This window comes from Ciona intestinalis, chromosome 4 (genome assembly GCF_000224145.3).
Source record: "Ciona intestinalis chromosome 4, KH, whole genome shotgun sequence".
NCBI classification, from domain to species: domain Eukaryota; kingdom Metazoa; phylum Chordata; class Ascidiacea; order Phlebobranchia; family Cionidae; genus Ciona; species Ciona intestinalis.
This window is the reverse complement of record NC_020169.2, coordinates 4,905,677-4,923,629: the sequence shown is the minus strand read 5'-3', so window position 1 is coordinate 4,923,629 and position 17,953 is coordinate 4,905,677. Positions and strand designations below refer to the sequence as shown.

General features: G+C 32.1%; 2 protein-coding genes across 5 annotated transcripts in view; both read left to right on the top strand.

Moving 5' to 3' along the window:
• Positions 1 to 216: 216 nt before the first annotated feature.
• On the top strand, positions 217 to 7,703 carry LOC100180895 (formin-binding protein 4-like). 2 transcript variants are annotated; one of them, XM_002127447.4, is made up of 20 exons: positions 217 to 319; positions 417 to 553; positions 874 to 1,131; positions 1,347 to 1,526; positions 1,865 to 1,925; positions 2,079 to 2,131; positions 2,398 to 2,559; positions 2,809 to 2,854; positions 3,044 to 3,088; positions 3,163 to 3,204; positions 3,564 to 3,620; positions 3,863 to 4,007; positions 4,367 to 4,471; positions 4,658 to 4,791; positions 5,615 to 5,742; positions 5,955 to 6,008; positions 6,137 to 6,508; positions 6,762 to 6,925; positions 7,125 to 7,309; positions 7,445 to 7,703. In XM_002127447.4, the coding sequence occupies exons 2-20, from the start codon at positions 481 to 483 to the stop codon at positions 7,530 to 7,532; spliced, it is 2,352 nt and encodes a 783-aa protein (XP_002127483.1). In that variant the 5' UTR covers positions 217 to 319; positions 417 to 480; the 3' UTR covers positions 7,533 to 7,703. The 2 variants fall into 2 exon arrangements, with proteins under 2 accessions (XP_002127483.1, XP_018667349.1); XM_018811804.2 differs by having other exon boundaries at positions 3,044 to 3,085; positions 7,445 to 7,702.
• A 607-nt stretch (positions 7,704 to 8,310) lies between these two features.
• LOC100184049 (titin homolog) overlaps positions 8,311 to 17,953 on the top strand; it is a 12,990-nt gene continuing 3,347 nt past the window's right edge. For 2 of the 3 annotated variants that reach the window (XM_002123109.5, XM_018811779.2), the window contains exons 1-28: positions 8,311 to 8,494; positions 8,764 to 8,846; positions 9,053 to 9,114; positions 9,393 to 9,460; positions 9,623 to 9,698; positions 9,974 to 10,142; positions 10,249 to 10,309; positions 10,578 to 10,661; positions 10,932 to 11,014; positions 11,387 to 11,477; positions 11,695 to 11,750; positions 11,997 to 12,140; positions 12,433 to 12,481; positions 12,553 to 12,623; positions 12,811 to 13,219; positions 13,499 to 13,568; positions 13,623 to 13,718; positions 14,050 to 14,143; positions 14,499 to 14,611; positions 14,928 to 15,015; positions 15,206 to 15,298; positions 15,499 to 15,579; positions 15,639 to 15,722; positions 15,917 to 16,015; positions 16,250 to 16,287; positions 16,787 to 16,883; positions 17,233 to 17,288; positions 17,436 to 17,591. In XM_002123109.5, coding sequence (XP_002123145.1) covers positions 8,450 to 8,494; positions 8,764 to 8,846; positions 9,053 to 9,114; positions 9,393 to 9,460; positions 9,623 to 9,698; positions 9,974 to 10,142; positions 10,249 to 10,309; positions 10,578 to 10,661; positions 10,932 to 11,014; positions 11,387 to 11,477; positions 11,695 to 11,750; positions 11,997 to 12,140; positions 12,433 to 12,481; positions 12,553 to 12,623; positions 12,811 to 13,219; positions 13,499 to 13,568; positions 13,623 to 13,718; positions 14,050 to 14,143; positions 14,499 to 14,611; positions 14,928 to 15,015; positions 15,206 to 15,298; positions 15,499 to 15,579; positions 15,639 to 15,722; positions 15,917 to 16,015; positions 16,250 to 16,287; positions 16,787 to 16,883; positions 17,233 to 17,288; positions 17,436 to 17,591 — 2,716 coding nt within the window. In that variant the 5' untranslated portion in view covers positions 8,311 to 8,449. The remainder of the gene's footprint in view (positions 8,495 to 8,763; positions 8,847 to 9,052; positions 9,115 to 9,392; positions 9,461 to 9,622; positions 9,699 to 9,973; positions 10,143 to 10,248; positions 10,310 to 10,577; positions 10,662 to 10,931; positions 11,015 to 11,386; positions 11,478 to 11,694; positions 11,751 to 11,996; positions 12,141 to 12,432; positions 12,482 to 12,552; positions 12,624 to 12,810; positions 13,220 to 13,498; positions 13,569 to 13,622; positions 13,719 to 14,049; positions 14,144 to 14,498; positions 14,612 to 14,927; positions 15,016 to 15,205; positions 15,299 to 15,498; positions 15,580 to 15,638; positions 15,723 to 15,916; positions 16,016 to 16,249; positions 16,288 to 16,786; positions 16,884 to 17,232; positions 17,289 to 17,435; positions 17,592 to 17,953) is intronic. The other variant, XM_026834357.1, reaches the window with a different exon arrangement.

The following is a 17,953-nucleotide window of genomic DNA, read 5'->3' as shown; positions in this document are numbered from 1 at the left end:
GGGGGGGGGGAAAATAAAAATCCCCCCCAAAAATTAACCTATACTTCAATATGCTAGTTATTTCATTCAGTAGAAACGTTTTTTGTTTGTTTTATAACTCGTGTAACAACGTCAAAGCAGCCCCAATTTAAACGGAAAAAATCGATTTTACGCCACCAAGCGAACGATTGAATGATTTAACCTTCGAACTGTACGTATAGTTGTAACTTTTCCATGAACTTATATAATGTTAAATTTATCAGAACTTGTAGCTTAAATTTAATGTTTTACGACGTTTCATATTTGATGAATGGTAATTTGAATATTGAAAATGAAAAATGTAAGAAAGGTTTATCGTTATTTGCTCGGGTGACTCTTAAATTATCTACCGTAATCGTGTTTTAACTAACTTGCTTTTCATTATTTCTTTGACACAGCCTCGGTTTGGCATAATACGCCAACATTGGACAAGAATTTATATGCGGATTATAAACAAGTGTCATGAGTAGAAGAAAACCTAAATTACAAATTGGAAGTGGACATTTGAACAGAAATACACCTGATGACAATTTAGGTTTGCAAATAAGTTATTCACCTTACTCTTGAACTAACCTAATAGCAAATAGTGTGTAGCATGCATTACATGCGTATATATATAAACTGTTACACTTTACATTACTAAATATGCGTCTGTAATAGTTGCCAGCAAATTTAAGGATAATGATCTGTTTTCCGACATAGTATTGTCATGTTATTCCTTTACAATTTTCACTCTTTATTTTAATTAATTGTATAGTGTGTCTGGCACCTTGACACAGTAGTTAGGCCACCTGTAACCCATAGGTTGTGAGTTCAAAGCCTGTGGCTGCTAACATGTTACAACCATTTCTTCAGGATCAAGGTCAATGAAGCAAAAAAGCAAAACCTCTGGTGGGGCAGGGTTGGGGTTACTTGGATCTTATGGAGGAGACAGCGATGAGGGGACAAGCTCTTCCGATAGTGAAGATCAGCATCTTCCAAGAAGCTCTCTTGATACCAAAGTTGCAGATTTTCTAAAAGAAATTGATGATATTGCTGTCGATAGCCCTACAGATGGTAAAACTACTAAAGCTCAAAATGGAGAAGATAAGAAAAAAATAGATAAAACCAAAAGTAAGAATTGGATATTGTAATAATGCTATGTTAATGGTGTCAGAATTCAAGTTTATTGATTTATTTAAACCTTGATAAAAGTACTTGTTTTTGTTGGGAAAAAAGGGGGGGGGGGGGGGGGTAGCATATAGCTTAGTTCAGGTTCTTCCTATAACCTGTTTGTTTTACCCATTTTATATTTTCCACCAGCTTACATCTAACAAATTTTTCTCCAGTTAAATGGGGTCCATGGAGTGAGTGTTTTGATGAAAACACGAAACATCCGTATTACTGGAACACTGAAACAAACGAAGTTACATGGATTGTACCACCAGAGATCGAAGTTCAAATCCAACCCAAGGAAGTTGTGAAAGAAGTAAAGGCAAAGGAACCAAGTGTGGATGATATGTTTGCAGGTATTGTTGTTGCTGTTACATGTAGTTTTTTTAAATATTGTCCACTATTTTGTGTCAAAAACCTTATTTTGAAATTTTTTATTGTGAAAAATTCTGGGGATTGTTTGCCTCTTGTGTTGTGAATTGACACAAATGCCATGAGCCAACTTTGAGCATGTGGTGTTGATGTAAGTTTGCATGAAACCAAATTAAACTGTGTTTTACTGTAGTACTCGACTAAATAGAGAAGATTTATTTTAGCACAGTTTATGTTATGTAAAATTTAACCCACATTTATCGTAGTCCCAAACAAGCAAACAATAAGAACAGTCTGTGTTTATTTTTTTACCCTTCCTCAGGTTTCATGAATGAAATAAATGAAGAAATGGTCAAAATTGATGAAAATAAACAACAGAACAGGTAACTGGGTGTACTGTATTGTAGTATAGGGGGCTGTTATTATTTTGACCATTTTACCAATGTATATTTAACCAACAAGTGTTTACTGAATCATTACCTACATCATTGGCAACAGGATTTCCTTTTGTCTTATATTGAATATGTTTTACATAGGACCACTGTATCTAATGATGGTGAAGTTACACATGTTGAGGCAACATCTAATGGTAAGTTTTGATAATTACCAGCTATATTTAAATATTAGAGTCCCGAAAACAACAATAAATATTTAATATAAACAAACACCCATACTGTTCGATTTATAGACTTTTTCAATTATTATATGTATATACGTCATATATTTATTTATATGTTAAAATACTGACTGCAAAAGTGCCTGTTATTTTTATGTATTATTACTTAAAACAACACAAGTGTGAAATAGGTGTAATAAACAAATATGATCTTGAAAAGATGTTTATCTTTATCACAGCTCAGCGTAGAGTTCGAGAGAGAGATTCTGATAGTGACATCATAATACCAACCAAACGACGTAAATCACCCAACACAGTAGAAGAGATAGTGAACACCAATGCAAATGAATCAACAGATGTAAACAAAGTTCCAACATTAAGTGAAAACAACATTATAAATGGTATGTGGTTTAATATTAATGTATTTAAATATAAATGGTGTATCAGAGTCAGTGTGGGGGTTTGTTTAGGTTTTAAGTGGGCTACACATTATGCATAACTTAAATTGTTACATTTAAATCAGTAGCATACTCTTTTACTTTTTTGCTATATTAATAATGGATTGTGAGTCATGAAAAATTTAATAACGTAACACAGTGGTGTCGTTTAAAATGTTTTAACTGGGTTATTGAAATTTGATTTTGTTGTAGGTATTTCAAATTCAAGTCCCAAGTCAGATAAAGAAGACATGGATAGGTACGGTATTTGCTTGTTTATAATATTATCCTACCTTGTTTGTTGTTTCCAAATACAAGTGCTTCTGATTACTAATTTGAGATCATTAAATCAAACTAGTTAGTTTGTAACATAACATGTAACCAGGCTTGTACAATTACAATGATATGTATTAACAACATATTATACACCTTGCATTGTGTGTTTCAGGTCAACTGAAGAGGCGGAGATAAAAGAACAAGAAGATCAAATCAAGTAAGTTTAAGATTTCCTGTAAATTTTGTAAATCTCAAAACGAGGCATCCATCTTACTTTATCTTAATTTTTAGAGTCAAAGAAGTTGTTGAACAGAAGGAACCAATTGTTAAACCGTATGTAGAATTATGTCAACTTTTAATAATCTAACCTCCATATACAATGTATAAATAGTTTTATGGTTCATTTCATATTGTCTAATCCAGCGTAATATTAAAAGGGGCAACTGAAGGTCTGACTCATTTCAAAACTTTTTTCCCAAAAATTTAGCCATTTTATAAAAATTGTAACTACTGAATAGAACTTTAAAATATAACATATTTTTGTGTATATTGTCTAACTGATCCAAGAATTGGTATGATGCACTGTATATGTTCTGTGCAATATGAAGTTCGCTAATAGGCAGTTTGCTAATTATTATACATGTAATGTATGTGTATATGTTTTATTGTACTATTTTAACCATATTTTAAAGGCAAGTGTTGGAAGCCATGGAGGAATGCTACAGTGATGACTCTTTTGAAGTAGAAAGGTGAGATTATAAGAGTAAAAATTAAAATAACCATGGAACTGATTTTATTGCTGGGGAAGTCCTACAGCATGGTTCGCCCTTCAACCTGAGATTTGGACCACAACTTTTTTAACCCATGACTTTTTGCTAAATTATTTGAGCAATTTTCATGAAAACAGTATTTTACTTGACTGACCAGTTCAATTTACTTTTGCCCACTGCTAGTTTTAATATCTAGTTTCATTTTTATTTTGTTATTTTAGTCAAACCGAGGATAATGTCACAACGACCACAATCACCACCATAGATGCAGAAAGTCAAACAAATCCAAGTTCACCTGCTCCAACTAAACCTACCGTCCACACATCAACACAAACCGAACAAGCAGCAAACAACGAAACAATGAAGGTAGTGACAGTGTTACGGCATTTTCTCTTTGCTTCTTTATGCACATACATTGAACAAACACGCAAAAAATGCTTAACTGTCAAAGCTGCTGAGTTTTAATACACCCTAATTCAAAAATTGTTGAAATTCGTAACTGAGAGAAGCCTTCGCTCAAGTTCCAGTCCTGTTGCTGAAGATGGATAAATAAAGAGGATCAGTAACGTATGTGTGGGTATGAAGTAAGTATTATTCAAGTACAAGTGTTATTTCCACACTATTTTAAACTTCTTTTTGTAATTTTACAGGACAGATGCAGAAAATATGAAAAAACACTTTTAATAGCCACTTCTCTTGCTAATTCCTGTTAATTTGTTTTCCAGACTTCTGTTGGGTTGGTTGGAGCAACTTTGCTGCAAAAGCTCGAGTTTCTTGATATTTCCAAGTCAGCCATCATGGATTTTCATCTGCTGCTTGTTGAAATCGAGGTTAGATTGACATTGTTAAAATACAGTCACACTCATAGTTTTTAAACATTAGGAACTTTATTGATTAATAAGGTGGTTGCAATATACTTTGACCCTGCTTGTTTGTATAGACACCTAACTCTGAACAGCAGTGCCAAAACCCTAAAGTTATGTCATGCATTTAATAACATTAAATGTTTACAACAGGTGCGTTTGGCTGATTGGAAGTCTGGTGAATTATCTGACGAGTATACACTAACTAAGCTAAAGGAAGCTGAGGTCATGCTTCAGAAATATGAACAAAATGCAATGCCCAAGGACTGGACATGCCAGTGGGACAGGTATTGCCATATTAACTCTGGATTAAATATCAAACTTTTTTGTTACCTGTTGTTGGAATGTTGGATTGATGTTTATATAGTTAAATATATTTTCACCTGTTATAAAATAAAACAAACTGAAATACCTATATGTTCTTTTGTACTTTACCGTCATTTACAGTATTTTAATAATCTGAAGATTTCTGTTAATTCTGTAATTTATTGGTTTAAAATTAAAATTGGTTTCTTTATAAAAATCTTCTCTTCTTAGTGAATGAGGCAATGGGATGGTGCTTGATTTAATATAGTTAGTAGTATAACTAAACGATCTTTATTTTATAAAAGTATATGATATAACAGCAGCGATTAAAATGGTAACAAGTTAGCGAGTTTAAGATGTATTTATTTATTTTTTTACAAAATGTTTAAGTACAAAATCGTACAATACATACTAAATCATGGGCTGTCATGTTTGCATTGAAACTGATAAGAAGAACTGTGCTTTATGCAACTTAGCAACTTTACTGTGCAAATATTTTGGTCATGCTGGACAAAAAGTAGTGTATCATCAAAATTTATCAGTTAACATAAAGTCACTGTTTTATTTAAAAATTGCCCGAAAAAAGTATTGAAATGTAAAATTGTCAAAAACTTTTCCCTTTGCTGTGTGGAAATATTGGTAAAGCTGTGAGTAGCAGTGAACGAGAAACTTCCAAAGTTTAAGAAACATTGCAGTGAGTAAAGGTAGGTGAAAGTTACATGTATTATATTTCTGTGTAACCAAAGTCCACTGATGCCTTTATCCCTTTTAAATTCTTTTACTATTTACATCGCATGTAAACAGCCAGCACAAGAGATATTACTACCAAAGTAAGAAGAGTGGTAAAGTACAATGGGAGTACCCAGAAATGGAGAAGTTTGAAAAACTTCAGGCAATGATGAATAAAGATGAGAATACAGTCTCAGATACCTGTAAGTATAAGATGGAAATATATGAAAATATTCTGATCACTGTTTTTAAACATTCAGCCAGCATTCTGTAATGTGTGATCACTGTTTTTAAACATTAAGCTGGAATTCTGTAATGAGATTTTTAACATTTGTACTTTTCCAAAGTTAGTGGCCATATAAAATGATGCAGTTGCTGGTAGTGATAAGTTAAACCATTTCTATCATCTCCACAGCTTCAAAGAATGAAGAATCCAGTTCTTCATCAAACAAAACTTCTAATTCTACAGGTAGTTCAAAACTTTGCTACTTTATTTAATGTGGGTTATGTATTTAGGCAAAGAAAGCATGTCCCCTTTTATTGTACAAGTAAGTTGGCTTGTACTATATTCTATTTATACTGGTGTGTTTGGTTTAGAAAAAACTTCCAGTGCAACAGTTGCCACCGATAAGAGCTTGGACAACCAATCATTTCAACAACAACCTGGTTACAACATGCAGAACTATTCATACTGGGCAGCAATGCAAAACCAATACAGAATGCATTACCCATACATGGTCAATGACGCTTATGCATCTCCTATGCAAAGCAATTCTCCCGGACCCTCAAATGAAGATGCGGCACCAAGGCCTCCTGTATCAGATAAACCACCCCTCCCCCCTCCTCCAGGAGATGATAATCCACCTCCTCCCCCACCATCCGATCCTCCAGAGGAAGGAGAGATCGCGGATGATGGGATCGAGATGGAGATCAGTGATACCGATGAACCAGCCGAAAAATCAACCATAGGTTTGTGTTACAACTAGCTATTTACATTATTTGGGGATTATAGCACATATCAATCTTTGAACATCAAACAGTAATCTCACTATCCCTGCCTCTCTTGCATTTAAAAAGTTTGCCCATGTCAACATATCATCTAACAGCCATTATGAAAAACAAAAAAGTGATGTTCTCGACCCCTTAGAACTGCTATCTGGTTATTATAAGTTGGTGCTCGTTAATGTCAGCATTAAATAAACAAAATCATTAATCTTTACAGAACACCAGCCTGTAACCGAAGTACAGCGTGGACCAGTGGATTACAAAGCAGTAGTAGCGAGTGCGCCAGTGAAAGCTGTCTTCACATCAGTAGCTAAACCACCTACGTTAAGTGTTCTCGGACCCACAGTAGGGGTTCTAGATAAAATCAAGAAAACTAAAAAGGTAATTAGCAAATACTTAAAAATTAGTCTTATTTGATAAATGCATTTGAATAAAAAAAAATGTACAGTATCTAAAAAATAATTTTAAGTTTTCATGCAATCACGGAAGCCTGTTTAAAAACCGCTTTACTATAAAAATATTTATTACTCTATCTTGTTTGTTTTGAAACAAAAACAATAAATTTAACATATTGTTGCAGGTAAAGAAAACATCAACAAAGAAACCTCCCAAACAAATGGTAGGTATGGTGGCAAAGTGGCAAAAAGCAAAGATGGAAATAGAAGAGGAAGAGAAAAGGTTGATCAAGGAGAGTGAGGAGGACTTGGATCGAGAGGTTGATGTAAAGAAAAAGATTGTTGAGTGGAGGAGAGAGCAATTTAAGAGGTTAGCCAGTTTAATACTTTGACAGAAATTTGATAATTTGTTCTCTAGTAATGAAAAATAGACTGTAAATCCATTTGTAATGTTGTGTGCTTCTTAAAAAAAACAAACTGTTGAATTTTATGTTCATGTTTTCAGTGGAAAAGCAGCGTCAAATGCAAATTTTCAACCAATTGGAGATGATTGGAAAAAGAGAGTAAAGCAAAGAAAGCAGCGCATAACTTGATTTTAAAAGCATCATTTTTCTACTTTTTTTCTTGTTCCCTCTTAGCTGTACTGCCATTCCTTGACAAATAAAGTTAAGAGTGTAATAAAATGATATGTGCTGTTTACTTCATCGTATCAGCGCTTTTTTGTAGCACTCTTTGGAGTTGCATGAATAAAATTAATGAATTTCCAATTAGGAGTGGTATTTGGATGTTTTTTGGCAATTACAAGAATTTTTTTTTTAAAGTGAAGTCAGAATTTTAATAAAACAAAATAAAAGTGTAGAAAGTGCCCGTGAGTTTCTGGGTCATTCTACTCAAGAGCCCTAGAGCCATAGGTGTTTCTACGACTCTGGTTGCACTGGCTTATTAAGAACGATAGTTACGTATCGGGGAAGTCGTGGAACCATAGTACTATGGTGGAACGTTAACTGCAAGCACAGATGAGAGAGGCCACTCGTAAACTCGTTATATAACTCGTTATAACGAGTTTACGAGTGGCCTTTCTCATCTGTGCTGCAAGGTCTGTGGAGTCAACAAAAGATTCCTGCTGTTACATTGTTTATATGTTTTTTGCGCCGTGTGATTAGCATATAAATTATAAATATAAACAAAGATTAAATAGTATTTCATGTGCTCAATTGTTTGCAGAGCTAAACAAGTTTTCGGTTTAACCATAGTACCTAGGTCACATCTGCTTTAAAATTTCTGTAATCTTAGATCAGTTTTCTATTGCGCGCTTTTTTTCAAGTCTCTTTAATTTCAATAATTTGTTTTGCGTTTTTTGTTTTGTTTATGTTTGTTTTTATTGTTTACGATTACTGTAATGCTAAAAATGTTTGTTTAACAAGATTTTTGACTAATTGTTGTTAAGTAAAGGATATTGCGATTGGTGCAATAATTGCTTTATACGCTTATTTATTTACAATCGCCGAAAATGGACGACAATTACGACGAACGAATTCAAAATCTTCGCAAAAGGGTAATATAAGTATTTTTAAATCTATTGATAATTAATTTACATCGTATGATATCCCGTGTATGTTTTACCTGTATTTTGTGATTGCCAAGTACTTTAGGACATTGCTGCAAAGCAAATATGCAATCAATGTTTGAGTGACCACATGTTATGTAAACTCGTCACATACCTGCATTTTAAATTCGTGGTTTAACTTAAAAATTATGTCTTGCTTAGAAATATTTAAGAATATTAAAGATCTGAGTAGTGGTGTTAAAGTTGCTTTTATACAGGTTGTATCTAACGCACTAACCAACCAAGAAAAGAAACAGTTTTCTAATTACTTCTTACACTTAAAAGACAATAACATTGGAAAGTAAGTTGTTTTATATGATGCAAAGATTATGCAATATGTATAACCGGGATTTAAAAGTTTCATTTTCCATAGAGAATATTTAAAATTATTTGTTTTGCGCAAATTTAACTGAGATAATTTATTTGACGCAGGATTATTATGGATATATGGCAAAACTAATTACAAATTTTAATCCCTACAAAACTTTCAATTATTATATTTCTTAGACGAACTGGAAAACCTATCAAAATTACTGATGATGTTTACAACCTGTTCGTATCTTCACCAGGTACTGTTGTGTGGCTGTACTTGTGTATGCCCATAAATCACACTTTGATTTTTTCATGTTTATTAGCCAAATCATTGTCAAAGAACTTTAGTGAAAAACTATATTACCAGTGCCACATTAAAAATGCTTACTGAGCAGTAAAATATAACTAAAATTCTTGGTTGCAACTTGCAATTATAATGTTATGATCATTGTTTGTGAATACGTCACATAGTTTCCAATCATTTATAATGACTATATTGCAATGCATATGAACTAAAACTCAACCATATATTCAGCCAGTAGTGAATATGACGAACCAAGAGAAACAACAGATTCTGGGATTAGTGGAACTGGGATGGAAGTGGTAGGTTTAACTAAAATGAATTATAATTTTAATATGGATATGATATTGTATTCATAATTTTTAAATTTGAATAAAACAATTTTTAAATTTGAATCAATTTTTCCTTTTGCCGTTCTTCTTACACCAGGGACCCAATATTATAATGATTATTTCCTAATTTAGGAAGTTGCTGAGAAGAGTTCTGTTGTGAATGATATTGTACCTCAAGCCAGTTTTGTTTCTGAAAATTCCACCCCAGGTATTGATTAGCTATATTTTCATATTTCTAGTTAATTCACAGTGGAAAAAGTCCCTTGGTCTCTAATGCTTAGCAAACAAAAAGTTTGTGGCCTTTCTGAAGCACCACTTTCTGGGTCCTTACACATACATTCCATTTTACCTCATTATTTGTGGTCTTAATTATCCTACTGAAGATAGGAGACTAACATGCAATTTTTTGCTAGCTAAGGATTACAGCCTATAGGACCTTACAATTAATCAGTAATATGAAAATAAACCCTCATTTTATCTTAGGGATCGAATCTTTTGCCCCACCACCGACAGAGTTATGCACCACAGTAATAGAACCAATGTCGCAATTCCAACTCACTAAAGACGGGACACAAGATGGAAGTTTTACTTCAATTCCTTCGAGTCAAACTGTCAACGAAACTGAGTTAAATAAAGCAAAAATTAATAAAAGGTAACTATTCTATTACTTTTAGTTGAGAAGGCGGATTTTATTTTTTAATAATGAAAACGGCTCTGTAGGTTAACATTTGGAAAAAATTTCATACACTTATTTTTAGACTTACGTTTTCTGAAAGAATGAAATGGACTCGAACACCTGTGCCAAATCAACCCACCAAGGTACTTATAAACAACTATGACCAATCAACTATAGATATATATATATGTATTGATGTATATATATAAAATAAGAGCACATTTGGTTGGCAAGGCAGTTTATAGTTAATTAAATATGACAACACTGAATGCAACCTATTTCCTTAGGGAAGCTTTGTAGCAGCTCAACTTACAGCATTTTTAAATTCCTAGACCTGTATTAAATTGTAACGTGCCAAATATGTCACAACAGGTGTTTTGGTTAATTCAAATACATTTTATTCACATACAGAATGTTACTTCTGCATCAATACATGGATTATTTGAAGATAATTCAAAACGCAATAAGTCATCAACTATAAATAATATCCCACAAGTAAGTAATAACAAAAGTCCTAATTGTGTTTGTGTAATTAAAACCAAAGTATGTTTAAACAAAGTTTTTTTTTAATTTGTTGCTATACAGATATAAACTGTTTTCCTACTATATATTTTTGAGCTCCTTTGGTTACCTTTGCGGACTTGTGAATTTAGTTCAGAGTTAGACCATTACCTCATTAAAGGTTACTAGTTTCAATATGTGTTATGCTTTGCTTTATATATATTAAAATGTTACAGCATTACATTTATTCGTTGTATGTAACAGACCAACATGGATGTATCAGATGATGGATCATATAATTCATTTGATTCTCAGTTTGTGGTGGAAGATTTAACTGAGACATCCAGGTTAGTAGTTTGTGTATAAACATTAGATGCAAAGCATTTAACATGCGGGGAGATGGTATACACTATACATCTTACTTACCCTGCGTGCCTATTCTGCCACCCTAAACTTGAAACATAGGACCTTGTTTAATGCACAATTTCTGACATTGACCTTGTACTTGTTGTGCATATAGTTTGCTGTAGGAATGGCTGCTATGTATGCTGTAGATATTAATGTTAAATATCAAGCTATTGTAAAAGATTATATTTTTTTTGCCATAAACAAATATCATGGCTTTCTTATTTTTTGGATTTACGTTCTTTGAATGAATGGAAAATACAGCTACTTATATTTGACACCAATGGTATACTAACAATATTCTTTATGTTCAGACTTTCCAAAAAAGCAACGAAACAAAAGACAACTTCTCCAGCAAAAAGACCTTCGACTGTAAAAAAGAAAATTTCCCAACGAAAAAGTTTGGTGAGTGTCACGCAATTATATATATGTCTTTACCTTATAATTAAAAAGACATTATTATTACTAAACTATAAGCTTGCCCCTCTAAATTATTGTTTTTATATAAAAACTTTGATTTTGCGATAAGGTATAGGTTAGTTGTGTTTTCACAATAAACTGCGATGTTTCAAAAAAATAATAAAACATCACAATACCTCATTATGACTTGTTTTATTCATAGAAAACTTCCACTAAAGATGCAAACAAAACATCTTCTGGTGATAAACAAGTTTTCAGGTAAGTTGTTAATAATGGATGATTGTATAATTAAATTGTTTCTGCCTTCAATAACATAAACAAATTTTAATAAAATGCAACAAAGTTTTGTTTCTTCTCTGTTGCAGTTACGGAATTTTGAATTACATACATTTACTCGTCAACTATAAGGATTCTGGAAAAAATACATAGTGAAAACTGCTACAATATCACTATCAGATAATTTTTTTATTTAGGTTCAAAAAAATGTTTCTAACTTTTTTTCAGATCTAAATTACAATCCCCTAAGAAGCACACACGAGTTACAGAGATACCTCTTCAAAGGGAAACTAGTCTCAACATTGCCAATGAAGAACATGATATGATTCCAAACAGCAATGTAGAACAACAACCATCAGACAATACTAAAGTGTAAGTTTAAAATGTTCTTTCACTTTAGATTAAATATTAATACCTTAATGTTTAGTATACTTATATTTTCTAGTGCATAATTTGTGTATTGTAATCACTGTTTTTGCCCTGCAAAAATAGGTTACGTTTATTCGTTTATTTTTCTGTTCAATCATTCTTTGTTTAATTTATTTTTTTTTATTTTTAACAAACATTTTTAAGCTGTTTGTCTAGCATATTCTGTGTTTAGGGATTTAACTGACAACTGAAATAATAAAATATTCATAAAAATTAAATATTTACTTTATTATAGGAATGATCAAACTCAAAAGAAAAAGCGCAGAAACACAGCAAGAAAATCGGTATGTTTATATGTTGATATTATATTAGATATTTAATTGTTGCAGCCACCTGACACAACAACTCTTACCAGATAAACAATTCAAAAGTAAATAAAGTTAATCGGATGGATACTACAAAGCACAAACAAAGTCTTGAAAAAAGGTTTGTTTTACGTAATTGTACATATGTATTGAGTGTTTTTTTTCAGGGTGTGTAATATACTTTATAATTTATACCAGCTAACTTTTATTTCAAATGAACTAAAAGTGTAACAGGATTTTTATAACGTCATACTTAAATTTATTGACTTGTTAGGTTTGTGCAAACAAATAAAAATTGTATTTTTTAGCAATCAAGTTTCTGATGAAATCCCTGGTGTGAATACTTCACCTATTATCAATCATGCTGTTCAATCTGCAACAAATCTACCAGAAAATGACTCTGATCTTGATTTGGATCGTACCCCAACCCCTGAAGAACCTGTAACATACACAGAACACCTTACAGTGTTACCAGACAAAAATATATCAGTGTTGCCGGAACAAAATTCATTAAAAAAAGTTTCCAAGTCAAACAGAACAGCTAAAAAATCTATCGGCAAACGTAGGAAAAGGTTTTCTAATTTAAATGATGTTGAAAATGAAGTAGGTAATACTGAAGGAGTTTCTCCATCAAAATTACGCCGAATTTCAACCAAGAAGGTTCAGAATAAAACTCAAACTTCTAATGCAAGCCAACTAAAAGAATGGTTAAACACAGTAAGTTGTTTTTAAATTATCATATTTTATGTGGATAAGGTCTTTGTCAAGGACCTGGCATATAGACAAGATTTGAGATTACCCCATGAATTTTCGATAAAGTAACTGCTTTGCCTATTCTATCAAATAACATATAATTTTTAAAAGTTTTATTTGGTATAAAAATATGCCTGTTGTGATAATGTATCAATGACAACAAAATCAAAGTCCTAAAAAATTATTTTTTTCTATAAATACAGAAGTAATGTATTGTTGTGTCATTAACTCAATTTAACTTAGGAATCTGGAGGGGTAGAGGAAAATAATGTTCACTTGCCGTCCAAACCAACAAAAACCAAAAGAAAACAAGGTAATTTGCCGTATTATTTATGAACAGTTTATATTCTAATTGTTGCAACTATAGGACGTCCTCCAAAGAAAAAGAAAAACGAGAATTTGGAAACTGTTGGTGCAGAAACTGTACCCCTTGCTCCAGAACAAAGAATATCCAGTGATCTTGGTATATTTGTTTGATCATATGTATTTTGTATGAGTAAATCTAGATATGCGGATGTATAATTTTATGGTTGCCGAAAGTTTTAGAAACAGGTATGACTGTTTTAACACTTCAGTTTTTACCTAAAAATGTTTTTTTTTTCTTGTTAAAGAGAGGAGCAGTGTCAAAGTATCTTGCATTCACTACTATAATCAATGAGCTTTCTAATGTTTGACACCCATGTCACCCCTATGCCACATGAAGACAACAAATACACAATAGAAACTTTTGTCCCAAAAAACAATGATTTTTTATCGTTGCATTATATTGTATTTAATATATTATTCTCGTGTAGTTCAATCAGATCTCACCGAAGATGTAACGGAAACAATCCATCATGCTGTCTTTCCTCATGTTGATCAATCTTCTATCATGAATCCTAATGACATGTGAGTTTATGATAAAAAAATAACCTTTATCAATAATGATGCATCAAGGTATTGGGTTAATAGGCCAAATTTTACCTAAACCCTTAACCTCGCCCATATAGATTAGAATATATAGAAGAAATTACAATGAATCACAAATTCACAAATATATATTTGTATGATATAAATAAAACATTACATTGCCAACTATAATTACAAAACAGTATTATCCAGAATGACTTTACAATTTCCACACATTGTTCTTAATTCTGATACTACTTACATTTTGAGTGGAAAATTGAATAAAAAAATTAAAATGACGAATATTGTTTTTTTTTCAATGCAGTATATCCTTATATAAATTGTTAATTCTTAGGATAAACATTGGCAAAGCAATGATGGGCCCTCCTGCTTCTACCCCCCGTCGTGCTAAGAAACATAGAAATATAATTCCCCCCGAACCCTCGCCTCCTGAAGCTGATGAAATTGGTGAGGAATTTTAACATAAATACTAACTTTTGTCATGAACATGTATCTGAACTATTAATTTAACTCTTCTGGGCAAAATATGTAAAAAGGATATAAACCATGATAATGTCTAGGGGTAAACAAAACATTGGTACTGCAAAATTAATTCTTTTAACAGAAAATCTGTTTACCTAAAAATTATCTGATATTACTAACAGCCACAGGTTTGGCACCTACGGCTCTAATCACCGGACCGTGGCTACAACCACTGTGCCGTGGCTTAATAATGTGCCACGACTCCATAAATAATCTTAACATTATCTTATCTCCCTCACAGATATAGAGAATGAGGAATCGTCAGTTTCAAACTTTGATGACGATAGTTATTCAGAGAGAGTTGATCCAATCAGTGTTGAACTTACTAAGTAAGTAGTTTTGGTAAATGTTCTTTATCGGGCATATTATTAGGGTGATACGCTGTTTCTTAGAACAAGCAGAGCTAAAGAATTACATTTTTTCTAACCCTTTTTTTTCATTGTCCTTTTATATGAATGAAAGTAAGAGTTAAAACAAACTAAAGGATGTAATATTTTTATTTGTTAATTTTTAATTCAGCAATTCCAACCAAAGAGATAAATCGAATGAGAAAACCAAATCACCAGAAAAGAAAAAATCAATTCGATCTTCGTCAAGAAATCGCCACACTGGGTATTTAACTATGAACGTGGTATTTGTATTTATGTAATAGAGAATTGGATTTAGAGTAAACGTTTGATCAGCGTTATTTGCTGTCAGTTCTTGTGATTGGTTTGTTTAGGGTCATGTTAATAAGGAGGTATTGCTCATTACTGTTAAAAGGGTATCTATCTTACCCCTCAGTACCTCTATATATATTTATGATTATACAGGGGGGAAGATGACACAGACGACACAATTACTCACTCTCCTGTTAAACAAAAACGGAAATATCAAAAGAAAAAACAAAATCGGTTTGTTTTGTTTTATAATTATATTCTTTAGACATTGAATTTTTTTTTTTTTAATTTAGTTCCAACCATCAAGAAACAGAAGCGGATAAAACCGTTGAATCACCAAGAAAAACGAATGTGAAACAAAAAGTTAAAAAAGCCAAGTAAGTTCGGGTGTCTGATAAGTAATACTAATCCCATTTAAAAAAACTGCCTAATTCAATTTTCATCAGTAGCTTCTGTTCAGCTACAAGACTGATTTCAGCTAAATAAAACTTTCTATAGAGAAGCTTCTAGATTGTCTGGTGGTACAATGTTTTATTAAACTGTGGTAATTATGTCATTTTCTTCTTGATAGATCTGGTTCCAAAAATACTTCGTCTCAAAATAAAGAAAACAAGCCAAAACCAAGAGGTGAAAAGAAGAATCGTGGCAAATATAACAAGTCTCATAATAAGTAAGTTTCATTTTTTCATTAAAAAGTAAATTTGTATCTGGTGCTTTTTAATACGACCATTACAGCTCATTTATAATACAATTGTCTTTATTTCTCATGTCTAAAAACTAAAACCATCTTCACTGATTTTAAAACAGGACTGAATTTTATTCAGTGATAAGTTTGTATATGTAAAACTTTATAACAAAAAGTGTTTTGGGATATTATTACCTCTAATTCATTTTACTTTGACAGAACACAGAATTTGTTTAACCCCTACCCAGTTGAACTAAGTAAGTTAAATTTTATTTTAATATTTGTTACTCTATGTTGGCGTATCACTTGATAAGTTGATATAGAACTACTTTTATACGAAGTACTCTTTATGTAATTCGTTCAGTATCATGTAATGTTACACAGTTGTGCCAGACATTTATTGTGTCTATATAACAAGCCTTTTTTTGTAATGTGGCATTTAAAAAAAAAACTAAAATAACTTATTAGTACATAGCTTAAAGTTTGCCTGTATATGTCATATTTGCTTTTGATTTATTATACAGTAGGATGGGGAAAGATGGGACACTTTTTAACTCCATTTCCTCGTCCTATTTAGTAGTAAACAAAGAACATTCAAAGAAATATGAAACTATTTCCTCATAGCTCTCATAGACCGTTGTTGATTGTTTAAAACACCATCAGGATATCTGGATACTATGTGCTAAAGGTGTCCCATCTTCGCCCACCCTACTATATATAACGTTGTATTGATTTTAACTCGTTCTACATTACCAGTTGTGCCAGACATTGTGTCGGTGGCAGATGAAGGTTTAAGACGAAGTAAACGTGTTCGAACCCGACCGCTGGATCCATGGGAACATATAGTTTATGGGTAACTTGGAGTCTTGTTTTATATTTGTATTATTTGTATATTGATGTTTTAGAACTTTTATAAGCTATGCAGTGTTAAAAATTATGCTGTAACATAATTTCCTAAAGGAATTGTGTGTTGTGGAACATCACAGTAGAGATTGTTGGCACATGAAAAACAGGCTCTAGTGAACTGTGTTGCGTTGTTTGTAAAAAACTTTCGGTGTTGCATAAATTAGGTAAACATGAGTGTTTTAAAATATGATGTTCCGCACCAGACTAAAAAAACTGGCTTTAAAATATTAATGTATGTTTGCCAAAATCGTTAAACTAATCGCATCTAAACACTCACAAACCAATATTTTCTCCAGAGATAATAATGAACCTATATCAGTAGAAATAGAAGACTCAGTAAAGGCGAATATGGGTAAGTGGGATTATCACAAAATAATGTTATATTTATTGTTTTTAAATCAACTTTTTTTGATGACAATTTTTTACATTTCGGAAAATCAGCAATTTTTTAATTTTGAAACCAGCACTTTTTTACTGTATATTTATTTATTTTTTTCAGTTAAAATTTGGAAGAATGCTTCGATTTTAGCTCCAGCCGTTATACCTGCTAAACTTACTAAACAAAAACCGCTGAAAAAAAACAAAACCACAGCAAAAGCTAAAAGAGGCCGCCCAAAATTGCAAGATCAAAATGTGCCACTTATTTCTTCACACAGTAAGCTGTTTTTAAGTATTATATTTCTAACTGTGTACAGTATTATATGGGTGAGATCCTATAATGAGGCATGCCAGTGGACCTGGGATTTAGCACTGAGTTGCGATTCCCCCATTTCGTAAACGTTAATTCTAAAGGATAATGCATAAAGAAGTTCAGTGTATTGTAAAGCTTANTTATCATACTAGACAAAGGAAACAACAGAGTCATTGCAAAAGGAATATTAGGAGAAGGAAATATATACACATTGCTTTTCACAACAACTGTAAACATACTAAAAGTGATTGCAATTTGTAACATTTTGTGCAATATACAACGTGGTATTAATTTAAATAGTACAACGTGGTATTAATTTAAATATA

What these genes read in the sequence shown, in the direction of transcription:
- LOC100180895 (XM_002127447.4), top strand. Translation starts at nt 481, where the DNA reads ATGAGTAGAAGAAAACCTAAATTACAAATTGGAAGTGGACATTTGAAC. An exon ending in TGAAAACAACATTATAAATG is followed by an intron (nt 2,560 to 2,808) that starts GTATGTGGTTTA and finishes ATTTTGTTGTAG; the next exon opens with GTATTTCAAATTCAAGTCCC. An exon ending in AAATCAAGAAAACTAAAAAG is followed by an intron (nt 6,926 to 7,124) that starts GTAATTAGCAAA and finishes ATATTGTTGCAG; the next exon opens with GTAAAGAAAACATCAACAAA.